This window comes from Manis pentadactyla, chromosome 13, assembly GCF_030020395.1.
Source record: "Manis pentadactyla isolate mManPen7 chromosome 13, mManPen7.hap1, whole genome shotgun sequence".
Taxonomy (NCBI): Eukaryota; Metazoa; Chordata; class Mammalia; order Pholidota; family Manidae; genus Manis; species Manis pentadactyla.
The window spans coordinates 336,493-359,051 of NC_080031.1; the positions used below are offsets into that span (position 1 = coordinate 336,493).

The window sequence follows — 22,559 nt, forward strand, 5'->3', positions numbered from 1 at the left end:
TCCAAAATATATAAAGAGCTCACACACCTCAACAAACAAAAAGCAAATCATCCAATTAAAAAATGGGCAGAGGAGCTGAACAGACAGTTCTCTAAAGAAGAAATTCAGATGGCCAACAGACACATGAAAAGATGCTCTACATCACCAGTCATCAGAGAAATGCAAATTAAAACCACAATGAGATATCACCTCACACCAGTAAGGATCACCACCATCCAAAAGACAAACAACAACAAATGTTGGCGAGGTTGTGGAGAAAGGGGAACCCTCCTACACTGCTGGTAGGAATGTAAATTAGTTCAACCATTGTGGAAAGCAGTATGGAGGTTCCTCAAAATGCTCAAAATAGAAATACCATTTGACCCAGGAATTCCACCTCTAGGAATTTACCCTAAGAATGCAGCACTCCAGTTTGAAAAAGACAGATGCACCCCTATGTTTATCACAGCACTATTTACAATAGCCAAGATATGGAAGCAACCTAAATGTCCATCAGTAGATGAATGGATAAAGAAGAGGTGGTACATATACACAATGGAATACTACTCAGCCATAAGAAAAAAACAGATCCTACCATTCACAACAACATGGATGGAGCTAGAGGGCATTATGCTCAGTGAAATAAGCCAGGCAGAGAAAGGCAAGTGCCAAATGATTTGACTCATATGTGGAGTATAAGAACAAAGGAAACTGAAGGAACAAAACAGCAGCAGAATCACAGAACCCAAGAATGGACTAACAGTGACCAAAGGGAAAGGGACTGGGGAGGATGGGTGGGAAGGGAGGGTTAAGGGCGGGGAAAAAGAAAAGGGGGCATTACGATTAGCATGTATAGTGTTGGGGGGGGCACGGGGAGGGCTGTGCAACACAGAGAAGGACAAGTATTGATTCTACAGCATCTTACTATGCTGATGGACAGTGACTGTGAAGGGGTATGTGGGGGGGACTTGGTGAAGCGAGGAGCCTAGTAAACATAATGTTCTTCATGTAATTGTAGATTAATGATACCAAAAAAAAAAAAAAAGAAAGACAAAAGCTAACAAGTGCTGGTGAGAATGTGGAGAACTGGGAATTCTTATGAGTTGTTGGGAATATAAATAACAGTCATGGGAAACAGTCTGGAGGTTCCTCAAAAAATTAAAAATGGAACTACCATATGATCTAGCAATTCTACTTCTGGGTATATATCTAAAGTAATTGAAAAAATATTAACTCAGAAAGATAATAAATGTTCACTGCAGCATTATTTACAATAGCCAAAACTATTTGGTATCTTCCTAAAAACTTTAAATGGAAACAATCTAAGTGTCCATCAATGGATGAAACACTGTATGTATATAACATACATACATACATACACACACATACACACAGACAGCATAATATTATTCAGCCATAAAAAAAGAAGGAAATCCTGCTCTTTGCAACAACATGGGTGAATCTTGAGGGCATTATGCTAAGTGAAATAAGCTAGAGAAAGATAAATAGTATATGATCTCACATACACATGGGAAAAATTGAACTCATAGAAACAGAATAGAATGGTTATTACCAGAGGCTAGGGGAAATGGAGAGAAGTGGGTCAAAAGGTACAAATTTCAGTTATAAGAGGACAAAGTTCTGAGGATCTAATGTACAGCATTGTGACAATAGTTAATAATACAGTGTTGTATACTTTAAATCTCCTAAAAGAGTAGATCTTAAATGTTCTCATCACACAAAAAAATGGTAATTCTGTAAGGTGAACAAACTAACCTTATTTCACAATATACACATATACCAAATCATCACATTGTATATCTCAAACTTATACAATGTTATTTATCAATTATATCTCAATAAAGCTGAGAAGTATTTTTTTATTTATAAAATTAGAAGAGCTCTCAGTCAGCAGCCCAGATTCAGGTCTAGGCTCCACAACAAACTAGATGAATAGCCCATAGTCATCTATGTTTTTTATTCCTGAATTTCTTCTGTAAAATAAGGATACCACTTACCTCAAAGAGTTGTAATGAAGATTAAATGAGATGATTCATTTAAATAAAACCTGTAAACTGAAGGACCACTCAAATAGCTGTAATACTAGACGGAATCCCTGCCTCATTGTGAAACGTTAAAACTGAACTGACAGGAAGGAGTCCTGGAGCATTAGAGCCCATTAAAATGAATTAGTCTTGTTTTACAGCCTAGATTGGTGTTTACTGTGAATTCAAGTTACACCCAACATGTGGGACAGAGCGTTTCAGTATTAATCACTCCCAATCCTCGATGAGCAATGAGTCAGCAGCACCCACTACATGATATCACAATCCCCTGGGCATCACCAAAGCTTGTATTAAGTACCCATTTGGTGAATCCTCACCTAGCATGCACAGAATCCCTGTAGGACACTGCTGTTATTAAACTTAGAATTTGGGTCAGGAAATGACATTAGCACATATGAAATACAGAAAGTACTGTACAAGCCACCAGAGCTCAGAGAGGAAGGCACCACTGGAAGAGCTTCCTGGAGCTGGTGGTAAAAGTGAGAACAGAAGAAACAAGACAGAAAAGAGCATGGTTCACCCCAGAAACAAGAGGGGTACCTGCTTGTTTCAAGAGGTGTGCTGAGGAAAAAAGCTAGAGAGGCACTGGCCCAGGGACTGGTAATGGGTGGGGACCTGAATTAAGGGGTCTGGTTGGGCATCAGGAATATGCTCTAGGTTTTCGGCCAAGGAGTAATATGATTAATAATTGATAAGTTATGGCTATTAAATAATTAATAAAATGTGACAGACACCTAATAAAAAATGGGTCTCAGGAAGACAGATCCCATCTGGCTGCGCTGGGGAGAGCGGTGCACAGATGCTAGAGGAAAAGGCAAGAGGCCGGGGCTCCAGGAACTAACAGGGATCCCGCCGTGAAGCCGAGCCGCCAGAGTTGCACGGCGGAGGTGGGAATGAAGAAGAAGAAAGGGTGAATCTCATGTCTGTTTCAAAGGAAATTAATGACACAAAGATTTCTAACCCAGGAACTGGAAAAAAGAGGAGGCTGCCATGAAGGACCAATTTGGCTGAGAAAGGATGGAGACTTGCACTTTACGCACACTGAGGTGTGAAGAAGCACGGTGTATTCCCGTAGCCGAAAGAAGGCCCATGTGACTGGAACACTGGGGCTTAGAGTTCTTTCCTGTTCTTACTGCCTGGGACACTCCCTGCTTCCACCTCATAAATTCCTACTTATCCTTCAGATTTCAGCTAAAAATGATTTTCTTAGGAAAGATTTTCCTGTCCACTTAAACTAGGACAGGTCCCCAAACTGTGTCTCACTGTCTCAAAGCAACCAGTTCCTCTAAATGAAAACCTCCCATAATTGTAATTTATGAATTAATTGGAAGTCAGTGAATTATATGAAAGCTGGGGTTGTCTACATCATTCACTCACTCATTTCAAAACCTAGCACAGTACAAAGCACACTGGAGTGAGAGGTAAATGTGTATTTAACAAATGTATACAAGGATGTCTGAAAAAAGGTGACAGGGTAGGAAAAGGGAGAGGCGAAACTGGCAGAGAGGAGCGGAAGACCACAGTAAAGCCTGGACGGATGCCTACAGTCCTGGGCAGGAGAAAGAAGTGGAAGTAGCGAGGGCCGGAAGGAACCATTAGAGGCTTTAGAAGAATCAAAGGACACGGTTTTGAAACTTAGGAGAGTGGATTTTAAAAGCCACAGGAAGGCTGTGAGGATGCTGAGGACTAGAAAGGTAACAACAGGAACAGGTTCAACAGTTGTACCAAACAATAAATGTATCGCAGTTTAGAATGCCCGTGAGGAACCAAGGAAGGAACTAACAGTCCCACCTCCTTTTCCCAGGGACCTTCCCTTCCTTGAGCCAAGCCCCCCGCACATCCTAAGACAGGAAGGATATGAACTTGCACTTGGGCATCTATCAGCTGGAAATGACAATGACACATGCAGCTGTAAAAATAGAAACCTCTGGCAAGGGCCGACATGACGTTCAGGGAACATCACAAAGAAGCCATCTCCACACATAAAGCAGATCTTACTTCTAAGATGTCACTGAAAATTCTCTAGTAAACAAATGCAGTAAAGAATCCTCTAAGACCCAAATAGCCAAAGCAATCCTGAGAAGGAAGAATAAAGCAGGGGGTATCTCGCTTCCCAACAAAGTCACAGTAATCAAGACAATTTGGTACTGGCACAAGAACAGACCCACAGACCAGTGGAACAGAACAGAGGCTCCAGACATTAACCCAAACATATATGGTCAATTAACATACGATAAAGGTGCCATGGACATACAATGGGGAACTGACAGCCTATTCAACAGATGGTGCTGGCAAAACTGGACAGCTACATGTAAGAGAATGAAACTGGATTATTGTCTAACCCCATACACAAAAGTAAACTCAAAATGGATCAAAGACCTGAATGTAAGTCATGAAACCATAAAACTTGTAGAAAAAATACAGGCAAAAATCTCTTGGACATAAACATGAGGAACTTCTTCATGAACATATCTCCCCGGGTAAGGGAGACAAAAGCAAAAATGAACAAGAGGGACTATATCAAGCTGAAAAGCTTCTGTACAGCAAAGGACACCATCAATAGAACAAAAAGGCATCCTACAGAATGGGAGAATATATTCATAAATGACATATCCGATAAAAGGCTGACATTCAAAATATATAAAGAGCTCATGCACCTCAACAAACAAAAAGCAAATAATCCGATTAAAAAATGGGCAGAGGACCTGAACAAACATTTCTCCAAAGAAGAAATTCAGATGGCCAACAGGCACATGAAAAGATGCTCCACATCGCTAATCATCAGAGAAATGCAAATTAAAAGCACAATGAGATATCACCTTACACCAGTAAGACAAACAACCAAGCCACCATCCAAAAACAAACAAGAAATGTTGGCGAGGATGTGGAGAAAGAGGAACCCTCCTACACTGCTGGTGGGAATGTAAATTAGTTCAACCACTGTGGAAAGCAGTATGGAGGTTCTTCAAAAAACTAAAAATAGAAATATCATTTGACCCAGGAATTCCACTTCTAGGAATATACCCTAAGAATGCAGCAACCCAGTTTGAAAAAGACATATGCACCCCTATGTTCATCGCAACACAATTTATAATAGCCAGGAAATGGAAGCAACCTAAGTGTCCATCAGTAGATGAATGGATAAAGAAGAGGTGGTACATATACACAATGGAATACTATTCAGCCATAAGAAGAAAACAAATCCTACCATTTGCAACAACATGGATGGAGCTAGAGGGTATTATGCTCAGTGAAATAAGCCAGGCGGAGAAAGACAAGTACCAAATGATTTCACTCATCTGTGGAGTATAACAACAAAGAAAAAATCTAAAGGAACAAAACAGCAGCAGACTCACAGAACCCAAGAATGGACTAACAGTTACCAAAGGGAAAGGGACTGGGGAGGATGGGTGGGAAGGGAGGGATAAGGGTGGGAGAAAAAGAAAGGGGACATTACGATTAGCATGTATAGTGCGTGGGGGGCACGGGGAGGGCTGCGCAACACAGAGAAGACAAGTAGTGATTTTACAGCATCTTACTACGCAGATGGACAGTGACTGTGAAGGGGTATGTGGGGGGGACTTGGTGAAGGGGGGAGCCTAGTAAACATAATGTTCTTTCTTTAAAAAAATAAATAAATAAAACTTAAGCAACTAAACAACAACAACAAAAAAGAATGAACTAATAGGTACCAAAGGGAAAGGAACTGGGGAGGATGGGTTGGATGGGAGGAATTAGTCGGGGAAAAGGAACATTATGATTCGCACACATAATGTAGGGGGTAGGGGGCACGGAGAAGGCAGTACAACACAGAGAAGACAAGTAGTGATTCTATAGCATCTTACTACGCTGATGGACAGTGACTGTAATGGGGTATGTGGTGGGGACTTGATGATGGGAGAAGTCTAGTAACCATAATGTTGCTCATGTAATTGTATATTAATGATACCAGGGGAAAAAAAAATCCTCTAAGAGTTTAAGGGGATAATGTGAAAGATATTCAAATCCATTGTCCTGTAACCTCACGGCAAGCTGAAAAAACTGTTTAGACAATGCCCACAGGTACAAAAAATGTGATCACAATGGAGGCTACAGACAGCAACCACAGCTGATGGACTATGAATTTAATACTTAACTTTTAAGCAGTATGTAGGATGTCTTCTTTCCAAAATGTAATACATTTGTTTCATTACTTGAGCAACTATATCGAGGCCCAGGACTGGAGTCAGGGACTGAGTCTGTCCTGACCATCACTGTGTCCCCAGAGCCGGGCCCAGTGCCTGGCACACCACAGGCAGTCACCAAGTATTTGCTGAAGGAAACAATGGGCACCCCGCTGCACCCAGGATGCTGGACAACTTCAAACTCCAAGTGTGAAACCAAGACCAGCTATCTGTAAGTGTCAAGAATCTCTTCCCTTAGCCTCTAGCCCCTGGGGGACAATCTATTTCCTCTAAAATGTCACACACTAAAGATCAAATTGCATTAGAAAAAATTTATTGGAAAATCTCTAACCAGAAAAATGAGTTGAAGCTCTAGTAAACTGGCTACTAATTTTGAGTAAGCCTAGACAATTCACAAGATTTGACTTCTGTGGATGTTTTATAGAATGAAAAACTAAACTATAGGATTTGCCTACAGAAATCAAGTTAAACAATTACTCCTGGATCCCACTAGTATGATCAGAATATACATCTCCCTTCAAATCTCTAAGCAGGAGTATGCTAATAAGCATGTTATTAGAAATATACTTATTCTCATATCCTGCTATTGGGAAGGGGATTAGAGAACCAAGAGAACACAAAATTGAACAGAAGAAGCACATCTAAAAGCAAGCCAAATTTCACACGGACATTCCTTGCTTATTCCCAATTCACAGACAAGATATTGGAGAAAATTAAGTGCAGATCTGCAAGCCTGCAAAACATTCTGCATGTAAAGAATTTCTCAGAGGAGGTATCTTTTGACTCCATTTTAGCCACAATTTTTAAAAAATACAAATAAAAAAAGAAATCCTACTGTATATACATCCTACTATATTTGGATGTGGGTTACATCAGCAGATAACCATAAAACAAACAAGTGTTTGAACCAGCTAAATCTCTGAAATGATACCAACAGAAAAGCAAAGTTCTGAACCCCCTCTCCCCAACTAAGTACTCTTCTTATTTAAGTCTATCTAATATTACTACTTGCATCAAGAAATCAACCTCCAAGTACTCTGCCTCTACCTCTAGCTCTAGCTCTGTGATGCAGGGAAATCACTTAACCTAGCCTCAGAGGCTTTACCGTTATCTCCAAGGGTTTGGACTGCAAATCACCAAAATCTCTCTCAATTCCAAGAAAGGATCATTGCAGAGAAAATCATTTCATCACAATTGTAAATACACTCCCCGCTGATGCTTCTACTCTTCTCAAAGCCACTGATGCTCATCGTTAGATGTATTTTCACAGTGAAAGACACCTGTGCACTGGAGATAAGGGCATAGCCTCTTTCTGTATATTGCCAAGGCTTGGGCATTTAGAAAGTCTGTCTGCTAGCACTGTACACAGTTAAACACACACATCTGTCAGGAATGGCAAAGGCAAAATAAAATAAAATCGTTCAGTTCTCTGAATTTGCTGATGTCAAGATTCTATTTAAATCTAAGGTATTATCATTACTATTCTAACACTGTTAAATATGGAAAGGCTTAGGGAAATTGGTGGGCTTGCAAGCCTGAAAAATGTTAAATTTTTACAGAGCTTGTTAAATTCCAATTGTTTTATCAATATAAAATGTATGATTTAGGAAGTATCTTATGAAGAAAGCCTGGAATCCCCATACAGATCTACCCTGAAGCTGGTAATGACACGTACTGAAAGCTCAGTCACTATCACAACCATCATCAAAGGATTTCTACGTTAGAGTTAAGTTGAGTCATGTACACAGAAAGCGATGGACCATTTTTATCAAAACTTTCCATTTTTTCTTTAAGGTTTTAACATTGTGATTATAATTTAAAAAAGGACCAGAGGAAGGCAAGCATAGAAATAGACACCTGCCCTTTAGGAGCTTACCAAGATGGACAATACCAGAGGAATAAACTATAAATGGCATTCAGCCAACAGAATAAGGTAATTATATAATTAAGAATAAAGCCAAAGTATGAATAAAATTAACAGGAAATTAATTTTTAATCATCCATAGTTGGGAGAACATACTCACAAAATCTTTTGCTATTATAATTTTGTTTAATCAGTCAACTGACAATATTATCAGTTCTGGTATATATTTTGTGACGCAAGAAGAGGGAATGACTTTTTAAACTCAAACCTTTCAGTTATTTTCATCACCCATTAAGAGGGTGTAAATTCAACAGATGAAGCTCTACACAGGCTAATAGTCACACCAATATATAAAATTACATATGTTTTTCCCTACTTGAAATGTTGAGAAAAGCTAGTTAGGAGAAATGGACAGGGAAAGGTGAGAAAGGTGACCAATTTTCTGGTGATTCTCATGTTGGGTTTCAATGCGTAACTGTTAGTTTATTTGAAATTCTGTTAATTCCCAAAATATTCTCATACTGAAGTTTTAATAGCAAATTACATTCAGGAATAAGTTATTTAGGTACTGTCTCCTCTACTAGCAGATATAATTGATAATCATTTCTTTTAGATGTGTTAAGAGTAAAGTTTTTAAAAAGATTAAGTAGATTTTTAAGGCAATTGAATAAATGCATAATTTGGGGGGAACTGGCAGGGTAGACAGCCAAGGGAATACTGTGTTTATCAGTAGCTCTTCTTTGCTCAGTCTGTAAGGAGCTCTCACAGAAAACAAGATCTGCAGCTGCAAAGTGGCTGGCAGAGCAGCTGGAGGAAAGTTGTAGAAAAGACCAGCTTCACAGGAACAGTAAACCACCTCTTTAAAGGCACACAGGTGTGAGCCAGACAGGCAGATGAGGTAGAGGAGGCTACATTATTTGAGGCAGGCTGTGGTTCCCAGAGTTTTCATAACTGACCCTGACCAAGGGGTCCAGAAGCATCGGTGTGCAAAGAGACCTAACATAGCTAAAAGAAAAGCATGCCACCTTCCTGCAATACACCTAACTTGATAGGGAAACAGCTAAACACTGGTTTACACTATCTGCCGAACAATAAGCTCTGCCAGTTCCGTCAGAAATAAATGATAGAAGGAAGCCAAACTGTGTTACAAGTGACTCTGAGATCGTAGGCAGGATTCTGAAGGTTTCTGAAAACTGCCATCCTGGCTCCACGTCTGCCCTGCTCAGGCTGTGCGAGGGCCCCCCTCCTGGCCTACGCACTATCAGAGAGGACGGTGCAGGAAGCTGAGTATCAGCCCTGCTGGGCAGTAATGCGCCTCCTCTCCTCCCCACCGCACAGCATCAATGCAAACAACACAAGAAGCCTGGACTCCCACCCTGCCAGGAGCAACGAGGCACGCCTCATCCCACATGCTGTGGGACATCAGGGCAGGTCTAGTGAGCCAGGACTTTCACTACTGGCCAGGTAAGGAGGCCACTCCCCCAGTGTCCGCGGAGGCTACACAGGCAACGGTGATGAGGTAGCCCTGCCCCTCAGCCAAGGTGGTATCAGTGCAGGCATAACAGCCTAGATAGAGCCTGACCTGCTGCTGCCACCCGGCAGTAATACGCACCCCTGTCCATTGCGGGTATCAGTGGAGGACGAGTGGGGAACCCAGACTTCCACCTCCCTCTGACAATTCCCCCCATGTGTAGCATCAGAAGAGTTCAGCTAAAAGAGAAGACTTAAATGGGATCAGAATCTCATAACATAGCACCTAAAATGCCCAGGTTTCAATGAAAACTCATTCATACCATGAACCAGGAAGATCTCAACTCACATGACAGAAACAAACAAATGCCAACATGGAGAGGACAGAGATGTTAGAGCTATCTCACAAAGATTTCAAAGCCGCCAGTTAAAAATGCTTCCCTGAGCAATCACAATCATGCCTGAAACAGAGAACAGGAAGTCCCAACAAAGCAAAGAAGAGCCATGGGGAGAATGTGGGGACGGAGATGGTGACAAGTGAAGAGTTCAGCATTGGTGCCCAGCAGAGCTGGGATATGGGGGGAGGGCCAGTGAGCTGGGGACAGGGAATGATGGAGTCTGAGCAACAGAAAAAGGTTGCTAGGGAAATGAAGAGAGCTTCAGAGACTTGTAAAACTGTAACAAAAGATCTGACATTCATGTCACTGCATCCCAGAAGGAGATGAGAAGGACAGAGGGGCTGAAAAACATACTGAAAGAGAGAATGGCTGAAAGTTTCCCAAATCTGGCAAGAGAATTAAACCTATGGAATCAATAAGCTGAGTGAACCCTGAACAAGATAAACTCAAATTCATTCCAAGACACATCATAGGCCAACTTCTGATAACTAAAGATAAAGGAAAAATCCTGAAAGCAGAGAAAATGAAACCTTGCCTATGAGGGAAAAGCAATTTAGGCCTGACAGCAGATTTCTCACCAGAAACCATGGAGGCCAGAGGAAAGGGCACAACATTTTTCAAGTGCTGAAAGAACTGTCAACCCCAAATTCCATACCTGGAGGAAAACATTATTCAGTAATGAAGAGGTATTCAAGACATTCTCAGATGGAGGAAAACCAGGGTAGCAGAAAGAATGGCTGCAGGAATTCCTGGAACAGAAAGGAAATGATAAAGGTGAAGCAATCAAAGAACATTAAGAACAGAAAGAGTAAGGATACAGATAAAAACAACAGATTTTCCTTCTAAGTTTTCTAAATTAGGTTTAAAGGTTGAAGCACAAATTCTAATAGCATTCTCATGTAGTTTTCGACATACGCAGGGAACGTACTTAAAACAATTACATTATAAACAAGGGAGGGTAAAGGGATGTAAAAGCAGGCAAGAGTTTACTGCACTTCATTTGAGCTACTATAGCCAACTTGGGAAAAAATCTGGCAAGTTTTTTTCTTTTAATTAAACATGTACCTACCATATGACCTGGCAATCACATCCTGGCAAAAAGTGAAAACAACCAAAATGTCTTTCAACAGGTGAATGGCTAAGTAAAAGGTACGTCCACACCATGGATACAACTTATGAATAAAAAGGAACAAACTTCTAATACACACAACTTGGATGGATCGCAAGGGTGTTATGTGGAGAAAAGGTGACCTCAAAGGTGACACCTACATAATTCCACTTATAGAGCATTCTCAAAATGACAAAATCGTAGAGATGGGGAACAAATTAGCAATTGCCAGGTTAGGGATGGTGGGGAAGGTGGGTTAGCTATGAAGGACTATGCAGAGACCTCTGTGGCGAGAGAATAGTTCTGCAACAGGACCGCAGTGGCAGTTACCCGGGTCTGTACACATTGGATAAATGCACAGAACACTACCAATGTCTATTTCCTGGTTCTGGACTATCTTTGTAACTTCCTGTAAATCTGTAATTATTTCAAAATAAAAAGTTTTTTAAAGTGAAAAAGAAAAGCAATAGGAAGTCTCAAGATTGGCAGAATGACATATGGGACCAGAACTGGTTAATTGTGTTTGTAATATAAAGGCACATCTTCCTCAAAACAAACTCAAATAACATAAATGGTAAAAACTCATATGAAACCCTCATGAAAATCCTGCAATATGAGAGGAGGAAGGGAGGGGACTGAACGTGACTTGCAGGAGAGTAACAGAAACAATACTAACCCAAGGAGGTATCAATCTTGCTTTCTAAAAGATGATCTGCTGGCAATCTAACAGTAAATGCTATGACATTAAGGCAACAGGCAGGAACCTTTTCAGTGGGTTGGCATCTTGGTAAGTAACATAAACCCATCTAGTTCAATTCCTACTAGAGGCAGGCAGGGATAGCTACAGAAATCAGGGTTTGCTGTACTTTAAGGCTCTCATTACTAAAATGAGAGGAAGCAGGAGAGAAAAGTATTTCTTCCAGCCTGGGATCTATAGATGAAGATGGAAAAGGTCCATTCCATTCTGTGTGCTGCACCATGTGGGCAATGCAGCGATGGGCAGGACGTGGTCCTGTCCTCCAGGAGCTTGTAGCCTCGCACTATAACGACGGCATAACTGGACCTTGAAGAATGATAGTGCTTGGGTCCTAGTTAGTTTAAATTTAACTTTATCAGTGTCTGGGGAAGTCTATCTTGAGTTCAAGAAGGGCTATTTGGGGATTTAAAAATTTTAAGAATAATCTATTGTGTATAAGCCATATGTTAGGTACTGTGGAGGTTTCAAAGATTAAGGACAAAGCCATGAACTCCTGTCATACATAAATCAGCAGAGAACACAGTCACATACATAAACATTTGAGAATAAGTTAAACATGGAAGTAACAAATGAAAAAAACTCTGCCCAAATATCTAAGATCTAGAAACTTCAAACCATTTATTTTCCCCTAAACACTCAATGCTCTTTCATACTTAAACTCATTGCATATGCTGTTCCCTTTCACTGGAAATGCTGACCTTCCCTTCCTCTGCCAGAGAACTCTCAGCCAGCCTCTAAGACCCAGCTCCTATGCCACCTCTTGTGCGAGGCTGTTCCCAAGTGGGAAGCAGGAAGAGTTATTGACTCTTTCTTTGTGCTCCCATGGCCTGTCATGGCCCTCACTACACTGGAGTGGTATTTCAGGACTCTGAGGGCAAGATTTATGCCTTTTCTAAATTCAGTTTTACCAAAATAATGTATGTGCATAGTTCAAAACATATGTAGTACAAGCAGCTTAATACGAAAAACAGCAGTTGCCCTTGTTGACCCCTGGTCCCACTTCCCAGAGGCAACCACTCCCAGCTCTGCGGAGCCTTTCTCCAGGTGCTTTTGGTTTTTCAATTATCAAAAAACAACATGCTACACAGACTCACAGACTCCAAGAAGGGACTAGCGGTTACCGAAGGGGAGGGGTGGGGGAGGGCGGGTGGGGAGGGAGGGAGGAAGGGATTGAGGGGTATTATGATCGGCACACATGGTGTGGGGGGATCATGGGGAAGACAGTGTAGCAGAGAGAAGGCAAACAGTGACTCTGTGGCATCTTACTATAGTTGGGCAGTTACCGCAATGGGGTTTGGGAGGGGACTTGATAATATGGGAACAATGTAGTGACCACATTGTTTTTTCATGTGAAACCTTCATAAGAGTGTATATCAATAATACCTGAATTTAAAAATTAATTAATTAATAATGAAAAAAATAACAACATGCAAAGGTCTTTTGGCACTTGCACTGCAGGTGGCATGGACCATTTCTCACTCATCGCCAGGTACTTTATGGGCTTCTGCGATCCGAAAAGCAGTGTCCTTCAGTTCTGGGCAATTTTCTTCCCTCCATTTACTTTGTCCTCTTTCTGGACCTCCTATTAGCTAGACACTGGCTCATCTTTTTTCCTTTTCCTATTCTTTGTTTCTTGTTTTGCTTTTGTATTGCTATACATGGAAGATTTCTCAATTCTCTAACTTTATCTTTTAATTATTCTGATTTTTTTAAATCTCCATTATTTTAATTTCAGAGACCTCTTATTTTCTGATTGTTTCCTCTTCAATGCATACGTTTTTGTTTATTGGTCCCCCAATTTTTCTTTTAACCTATCAAGGAACACTGACTATTGAAGTTTAAAATTGTTTTCTGCTTCCTACATTGTTTCTGTTTTTTCTCCCTAATATTTTTCCTTTTTTTCTTGTTGGAGACTTCTCTTAAATGACAGGAGAATATGGGCTTTTCTGTCGCCTTTGCATTTTAGGACACAGAGACAATAGAAAGTTAAATAAATGGCTGGATGAATGAATCAATGAAGAAACAGAATGAGAAACATTCAAGAATGATTAAGAATGGAAAAGTTAAAAAAAAAAAGAATGGAAAAGTTGCCAAAAGATTGCAGATTAATGTTATGGTGCTGCTCAGGTTTACAGACCACTGTCTTTTTAAGCCTGTGATCCAGGACTGCTGGACCACCCCTGCCTACAGAGGCTCTGGCACACTTCCTGGATGAACATGACTCTTGGTAGGAACCCCAGCAATAGGTAATCATTTAACTCTATTTAAGTTTTTATTCTCTAACTCCCCTTCTGCCTGGAAGAGTTTAATGTATTTTACAGTTCCTTTGCCACAGCAGCATCCTCTTTTAGTTCTAGGTTAAAAAAATTTTTTCCTAAACAGCAGCAGACTCACAGACTCAGAGATGGGACTAGTGGTTACCAAAGGGGAGGGGCTGAGGAGGGAGGGTGGGGAGGGAGAAGGGGGTTGAGGGGCACTATAATTCACAATCACAATACAGGCAGGTCACAGGGACGATAGCACAGCTCAGAGAAGATGAGTAGTGACTCGATAGCATCTTATGACGCTGATAGACAGTAACTGCAATAGCGGGGTGAGGACTTGGTAATATGGGTGACTGTTGAAACCACAATGTTGTTCATGTGAAACCTTCATAAGATTGTGTATCAATGATACTTCAATAAAAAATTTTAAATGTTTTTTCATCATAATTTGTAACGGGTAAACCACATTTATTTCATTGAAGTAAACTATCCAGTTTGTAGAAAGTAGCAAAAGTAGTCTTAGAAATAATGATTGAATGACTTAACTAAGCGGCCAGAAGACTAACAGGCAAAAATTAATGAACAGAAAATCTATCTTCCAGTTTTGAGTTGAAGGTTCTCCTTGTGCTCAAAGACTAGAAACCCGAGGTTGCTGCCAGCACGCTGTGTAGTTCGTGCAGCACAGCAGAGATCTTCATGGTAGTTTTAAGGATTTGCTATCTATAGTCCCTATTAATACAGTTCTTTTTTTTAATGATGAAAGCAAAACATGATTAAAGAAATATTTTTAAAAGCATTTTTAAAAAATCACCTATAATCCCAACATGCACCCCCCCCAAAAAAAGCTATCATCAACCTGTTGGTGTATGTGTAAGATGCTTTTTTCTGCATATGCATATTTTTCCTTTTAAAATCTGAATCATCCTATATATGTTTTACTGTGACTATTTTTAGTTTGAGATTTATCAGTTTGAAACCCTGCAGTACTGCTCCTTAGACCTAAGAGCTAAAACCAGAAAGAACATTTCTTCTTTCAATTTTATCATTATCTCACAGAGCAAAATCTGAGACCACAGTTCAAATTAACCACATCACCTACAATTCAAAAATCCAAGACTGGATTTCAATCTGCCTTAAAGCATAACCAAAGAGCTCCTTTTTTATTCTTCAGAGCTTATCATTCTTTCTTGCATCAAAAATAACAAAATTGTAGGGTGACATTAACACGATTGTGAAACAAAAATGTGTTTCATTTCATTAGTCACAGGCTACATATCAACCAGCTGTCGAAGCTAAAAATATGCCTTAGATTAAAATCTTGTAAAATATAAGCACTTTAGACTCATTTCGAAAGAAATGTGACTTCTTTCAGTTTCTAACAACTCACTGGAAGCTTTGGAGAAGAACAAATCAGCACCTCTAAAACAAACAAAAAGGTGGTAGGGAGGCAATTCAAACCAATTTATTCGTCTATTGATAGTAAACACCACATTATTTATATCTTATGAATAAATGTATGTGTAGGTTGACAACTTAATACCACCTCAGATATAAACAAAAACTGATCTTCCCAAAGGAAAGAAAAGGCCTAACAGACATCAAGACATCAATAATAGAAGGTGTGCATTCCGTTAGGGGAGGATGAGCTAAGCAGAGTTGGGCAATAAATACATATTCTCACAGCTTTTCCTCATCAGCCGTAACAGATTCTGCCAGGGTTGGAATCTACAGTGATACCCTCTCAGCTCTCACATGTCAGTGTCATGCTCAGGCAGGACAGCGTGACTTGGCACCCTGCACCCTTAACCGACACTCATCTCCTTTCGGAGAGAAGCAGTATGCAGGGTTCCATCTTTGATCATTAAGCCCCATGGCACAGGAATCATGTCTCAGGATTGCCACCATAAAATATATGATTAGAAAACAGGTAACGGGATAAGCTGAAATTGAAACTGGATTTCAGATGTAGTTACAGCAAATTGAAAAGAGATGCAAAGCTATTTCAAGTACTTTGGAAACTCAGTCATGTAAGCAGAAAATACACTTCATTCAATTCCAGAAAATAATCACAGGCTCTTCTCCTAACTCCCGACCCAGTGCTCTTGACACTAAATCGTTTTGCCACATACCAATATTCTCCTAGGATATTTCCTTCTTTGAAACAGTTAACTCTAGGGTCTAGGAGGAAACATTTGACAGGGAAAGATTTCAAGTATTCTTCTAGCTCTTCATTCTTCTTTTACATGTAGTCCACTTAAATTTAAAAAGTATTTATCACCCACAGGCATAGACTATTTTACAGTTTTTTTGTTTCCCACACTTGCTAAATACATATTTGTCAGCTGAGTCTTTAAATTCATAAGTAAAAATGCAGGTAAAAATTTGTGGTTACTCAGTCACTAAAGATCATGGAAACATCATTTCTAATGCAACATAACGGATACTAGGGAATTAATTTTAAAGAAGCATTTTGTACAGCCTTCACTTAAATTTCTGTGATTCCAAATCTTTCTTACTCTACTGCACACACCAAAGCAATTTGAATCTGCTTGCTGTGATACTCAAGGCTGATAACAATTGGTAAGGTATCTTTAAGACAACTAATTTTCTCCTCCAATAGGGCTTCTAAGAAGGGCAAGAGAAAGGATTAAAAGAGAAAAGAGATAGGGAGAAAAAAGAAAAGGGAGTGGACCTTGATCATTTTGATAGGTTGATAAATACAGTAATCACTACTTAAAATACCTGGCATATATATAACAGAGCTCTGTAAGTAGAAAGTAACTTTTTAAAAAAGTAATGCTCACTGCGATTAGCATACATAATGTGGGGGTTGGGGCTTGGGGAAGGCAGTACAGCACAGAGAAGACAAGTAGTGATTCTATAGCATCTTACTACGCTGATGGACAGTGACTGTAATGGGGGGGGGGGACTTGATGACGGCAGGGGGGAAAAGGGGGAAGTCTAGTAACCATGATGTTGCTCATGTAACTGTACATTAATGATACCAAAAAAAAAAAAAAAGTAATGCTCAGCCACATAATGTCTATTCAACCCTCTTACATCAAAGAATGATTAACAATTACATGAAACATATACTCAGGTGATACACCGTATGGTATGATCTGTAAGTAGCTTTGGAAGTAAGAGGTGGAGAATAAAAAGAATATTGGAAAATCCTGAAGCCAAGGTTGCTTATCATAGGACTAACCTTTGTCAGAGTACCATCTCTCTGAGCCTTGGTTTCCTCAGCCATAAAATGAAGAGATCATAGACTCTGTGGTATCTTAAGTTCCTTCAAAATCCATAATTCTCTCCACTGATTAATTGGGAGAGCAGGGATAAAGAAAATCAAGACACAGAAAGCTTTGGATATATAGTCAGTTCTGTTATAGTATGGAATACTTGTTTTGAAAATGCAAACTGTTCAGCTGCAACTGATATATTAGGGAATAATCTGAGAATAATCCATTTTTGGATTTGTTCATATGTCATTTAATCCACAAGAAACACTATGTGAATCCAGAAAACTGTACTCATAGGAAAACACACAGTACACGCAAGCACACCCTCGAATGCCCCCCAACTCTTCAGTCTTGGCGTGTTATGAGCCACACGCATCCATATTTGGAATTACAACTTTGTCATATTTCAGATAACCTGTCTGTACTTCACAGCCCTTCCAACACCACTTCCACAGGCAAACTTCAGGGCTTTTTCAAAGCAAACTCCCACACTATTATCATATTTGTGTACTTAAACATAGGTAAAACTGTGCGACCATTTTCATTAGGCTCCTATCTTTTTTTTTTTTAATGTGTCACTGACAAAGTTTCTAAGTATTGTGTCCCTAACCTCGTTTCTCCCATAAGCCTTGTGGTTTTTACCACACAATTATTTTTAGTAATTTTATATCATGTTATAGCAGAACTGAGTGTATTACTGTTTGGGAAAAATTCATCAATGAACATATTTTTTTAAAGGTAACAGATGGACAGGCTTCCCACAAGTCTGCTTAAGCATTAAGTCAAAGTCAGAGAAAAGTATCTGTGAGCTCCCCCTTGAACAGTGGTTTTTTACTCTAACTCCTATCCACTAACTCTCAAATCAGATATCAGATTTGGAGTCAGAAGGGTATTATTCACCTTGAAATAGTGAACAAAAGTTTGGATTTGTCAAGAAATGCTGAATGTATTTTCTAAATTCAGGCCTTGATTCTGGCAGAAAACTTGGCATATACCACTGTATAATGCCACCTGTCCAATAATGATGTGTTCAACAGCTACTCAATACCTACCACTACAGATATGCAGCAGAGAAATATTATTTCTGCATTACATACAGTTCCATTGTTGCAACAGAACCCACAGAGCCTTACAAATACTCCTAATTTCTTAGATGTAAAGAGGACTGTGAAATAAAGGCAGTATGCATGTTTTCCAGTTTCTGTACAGACCAGAAACAGAATGCAGACCAAACCACTCAGCACTGAAGCCAAGGGCTGGCCAAGACCTGTCACTCAGAGCCAAAGGGCAGATAAAAATAATGCTGCTATTTAGATGCTCAGGAGAGATAGAGAACATAGCTATGTGCCTTCTTAAATGAACCTGGACTTAAAACCAGGACTGACACCAGAAGTAACAGACATAAATGTGGTACAGCATGTTCTCCTATATGCTGGCCAAAGTTATCTGGACATTTCAGTCATGATACTGGTACTAAAGAACTACAACATTAAATTTAAAATAATTGTTATTACACACATATGTACATACATAGCCTAGGGAAAAAAGTGAAAGAAAAAACAGTGGTTTAATATATGGATAATGAAATTATAGGTGATTCTTATCCCTTATCAATAGCTCTCATTATTTCATACCACAAATGTATACCACTTTATTCATCAGAGGAAAATAAGTATCTTTTCAAACAATTAGTTGAGAGAAATGAGCCCTCATGACAGTTCATACAGAATCACAGTATGTCATCAAATGTTTCCTCTACTTTCCAAAGGGTCAAAGGTGGGTGACCTGGATTTGGGGAGCACAGGAAAATCCCAAGAACTCTGCAGGGAAACTTTCACCTGTATAAAGGTGGATGAGCACTGAGTGTGATACCAAAGTAGGTATTATTATTGCCACACTCAGCAGACACTTGTCTGTCTGGCCCTGCTTTTATCAGCAGCATTTTGGAGACCCTGCAGGTATTGTAAAAAATCTTCACCTTTTGGATAAAGCTAATATAGAGTTGATTAACTAAATTTAACAGTGTCTGGTAGCAAAGAATATAGAAATATGATCTAACCAGAGAAAACCAGTGACTAAAGCCTAAGAAATGTGCCAAAGGCCACTGCAGGTTTTATAGCCAGCTTTCTCTTAGCATTACTATCTCGACCATATGAATACTCACTTCCCCATTCAGAAAGCACGTACAGGCTAGCCACTAGATATGCTGCATATCCTAGATACTGTGGAGAATACAGTCATTTTCTTCAAAGAATTCACAGTATGATGGGGAAAGGTACAACATACATGTTGGAAATATTTGAATAACTAGGACAACAAAATTAAATGGCTAAATGAGCTTTTCAGATAAATATTCAAGGCATTTAAAGGAAGACTGCTCACTATAGACTTAGGCAGTTGGGAAAGGTTTTGGAAAGGAAGAGAGTTTTGAGAATCTAAGGAGGGAGAGAGGCACTCCAGGCTTGGTCACCAAATTAAACAAAGTCAATGGGGTGGACAAGGCAATGAGTCTGGGCAGACTGAAGGAAAAACCAGGCTTGAAAACAAAAATAAGGAAGGAGAGATAGATTTAGATTCGGGCAGATTACAAATCCTCATAAGGCTTCCTTTACCTCTGACCTGCCTGACACATTATCAGATTTAGAACAATTGTTGGGAAAATCTATGTACCAGACACTATGCTAATTATGACGGAAAAATATCTTATCTCATAATAATCTTCCAAAGTAGGTATTATTATTGCCATTTTTCAGAGAGAAACTGAAATTAGTTAAACACAGAAGTTAACTAATCTGCCCAAGGCCACCAAGGAAAGTGAGAGGGCTGGAATTTGAACTCTGGCCTGCTGGACTCCTATGTCCTTGGCCTTTTTTACTTTCCATGCTACCTCTTCCTAAAACACAACTGTGACATCATCACACTGTGTATTTTCCTCCCTGCCATCAAGCACTTTCCTACCTTTCTGACTATCCAGTGTCCCCACACTGATCCCTGTACATTGGCGCTTGTTCTCAGGACAGTATCTGCTGCTAAAATGAAAAGGACGGAGAAAGGTCCACCTGCCCAGAGCTATTTCCATGCTACAGGACTGAGAGGCTCTAATATAGAGGCTCTAATATCTTATATTAGAGCTTATAAAGAAGCTCTAATATAAGCCGTGTGGTGGGATACACATCTCACCTTCTCAGGGGCCAGGCCAAGTATGTATGCTACATGTCCATTTTCATGGCTTACAGCTAAAGCTCATGCAGTAAGAATCTCACTCATAAGCCCTGAGGGTCTCCTCGGAAACCTGGCCAGCCCCAATCTGGGAAACAAAAGGCCAGGTGTGGCTACAGGTTTGCTTCAGAAGAGAATCAGAAGTCCTGGTATTTTACATTTTAAGTACATGACACAACAAAACCCAAACTAAATGTATTTGACACAAACTGCTCAATGTTTCTTTAACAAGTTGCCAAAAAATGTGCTTTCTAATAATTCTGTAAAATAGTTTCTTACTGTCTCGGGAACCAGGAGTATTATCTTTATTGGTCTCACCTTTTTCACAATCAAAGACTTGGCAGCTATCAAACAGCAAAAGTGTCACCTTTCAAAGCAGCTGAAATAAAATCCACATGGGATCTCAGCACGCACAAAGATGAGCGGGGAAAGAGTAGAGCCCTGACGGAGATTGCTTCATGAACTTGCTGTGGAAACAGCCATCACCGACTGTGTGCCCAAACCTTAATAACGGTTAGGTCAAAGGTTTATTGACAGCTTGAAAGGTCCACACTAAGTATTTTAATGGGCCAAGGAATGATGAGTTTCAGAATGTGTTTCAAAATGATGATCTGACTTCAACATAAGAAAATTTCCAACCCAGCTTAGCAAGTATATTGAATTATGTTTTACACAGAAAATAAAGCAAGTAATTTGAAAATAAAAGTGATCCTGTTCATTCCTTCTCAACATAAGCTCTCACCCTAAAGAAATCACCTTTCTAAGAAATACCTATATTTTTCAACACTGATCTGTAGGCAAACAGGCTTTAGGGGTAGAGCTCTTTAGAAGTAGTAAAAGGAGGTGTTGCCCTTACATATCGGGATGGCTCCTCCAGGTTCTGGTCATTCATGTCAGGAGGAACAATCCGGGTGGCCAACGGTCCCTCTGCAAAAGGTTTTGGTAACTGGCCCCTGAACTCTGATGGAATGAACTGAAGCTGCCAACTGTCAGAAACACAAAGAGAATAAGAAAAACACAGAGGCCCATATTGCTAAATGTACTTGAAATAGACAAGCCAAAAAAGAAATTCATGTGAAAAACATTTTACTTGGAGAAAAATATTTCTGCTAAAACCTGAGCCAGGGAGCACAGAGGCAGAGGTCACAATTTAATCCAAAATCATTGAGAAATTTTCAGGAGAGGTCTCCCAACCCATTTCACCCATCTCAGCAATGACATTTGCAACCAAATGGCTGTATCATCAAACAACCAGAGAAGCATCGGTTTATTGCCAGGGGCCACAGTACCGGGGGGACCTCTCAGAACTAAAGCAAACCCACCAGGCAGGAAGAGAGGGAAAAGGAAGCACACAGGAGGGAGAAGCGCCTTGCTCCTCAGCAGTTCTCAAGAGCAGCTCTCGCTGTGCAATAGTGTCAAATGTAAAAGGCAAAGGTTAATGCTGATGCTTAAAAAACAAATTTTAAATCCAGTTGTTAAGGACTGATACAGGATCTTCATCGAGCACAAGATGCCACCACCATCTAGGCTGCCAAAGCCAGGCCCCAAATGGGGCGACATGTCTCATCTTAGCCTGACGTCCCTTTTCCCCAAAGAGGACTCTTCTCTGCCAGAATCAAGCAAATCCGAGGAACTTCAGAGTCTACGTTACCACATCCAACAAAAGACAGCATAAAAGGAAGGGGTGCAGACATCTCACCACTGCTTTCCCAGGGGTAAAGAGCTCTCATTGTTACTAAATGACAAACACTTCTTCTAGCCAGAGTTTCTAGACCACTTTTAGAAGTGGATTATTATCAGATAATTATAGAAATTTAAAGATGAACCCTCAGGGAAGAGCCACCAGAGGGAGGCCAAGGCCCCAGTGTTTTTCAAAGTCCCCAGCCACCCCCAGGCAGTGTAGGGCCCTCAGACTCCCGAGCAGAGGCAACAGGGGCACAGGGCAGATCTCACAGCTCTCTGAGGCAGTAAACTGTTCAAAAACTTTTTTAAAAAATCCAAAATGAAA

At 40.1% G+C, this 22,559-nt stretch overlaps 1 protein-coding gene across 8 annotated transcripts in view; it reads right to left on the minus strand.

The window, feature by feature from the left end:
• Positions 1-22,559, minus strand: part of ALG9 (ALG9 alpha-1,2-mannosyltransferase) — a 91,545-nt gene that overhangs the window by 38,355 nt on the left and 30,631 nt on the right. For all 8 annotated transcript variants that reach the window (XR_008993256.1, XM_057490576.1, XM_057490575.1 and 5 more), the window contains one exon: positions 21,408-21,537. Coding sequence is in view for 7 of the 8 variants with exons in the window: in XM_057490576.1 (XP_057346559.1) it covers positions 21,408-21,537 (130 nt within the window). In the remaining variant the exon portion in view is untranslated. The remainder of the gene's footprint in view (positions 1-21,407; positions 21,538-22,559) is intronic.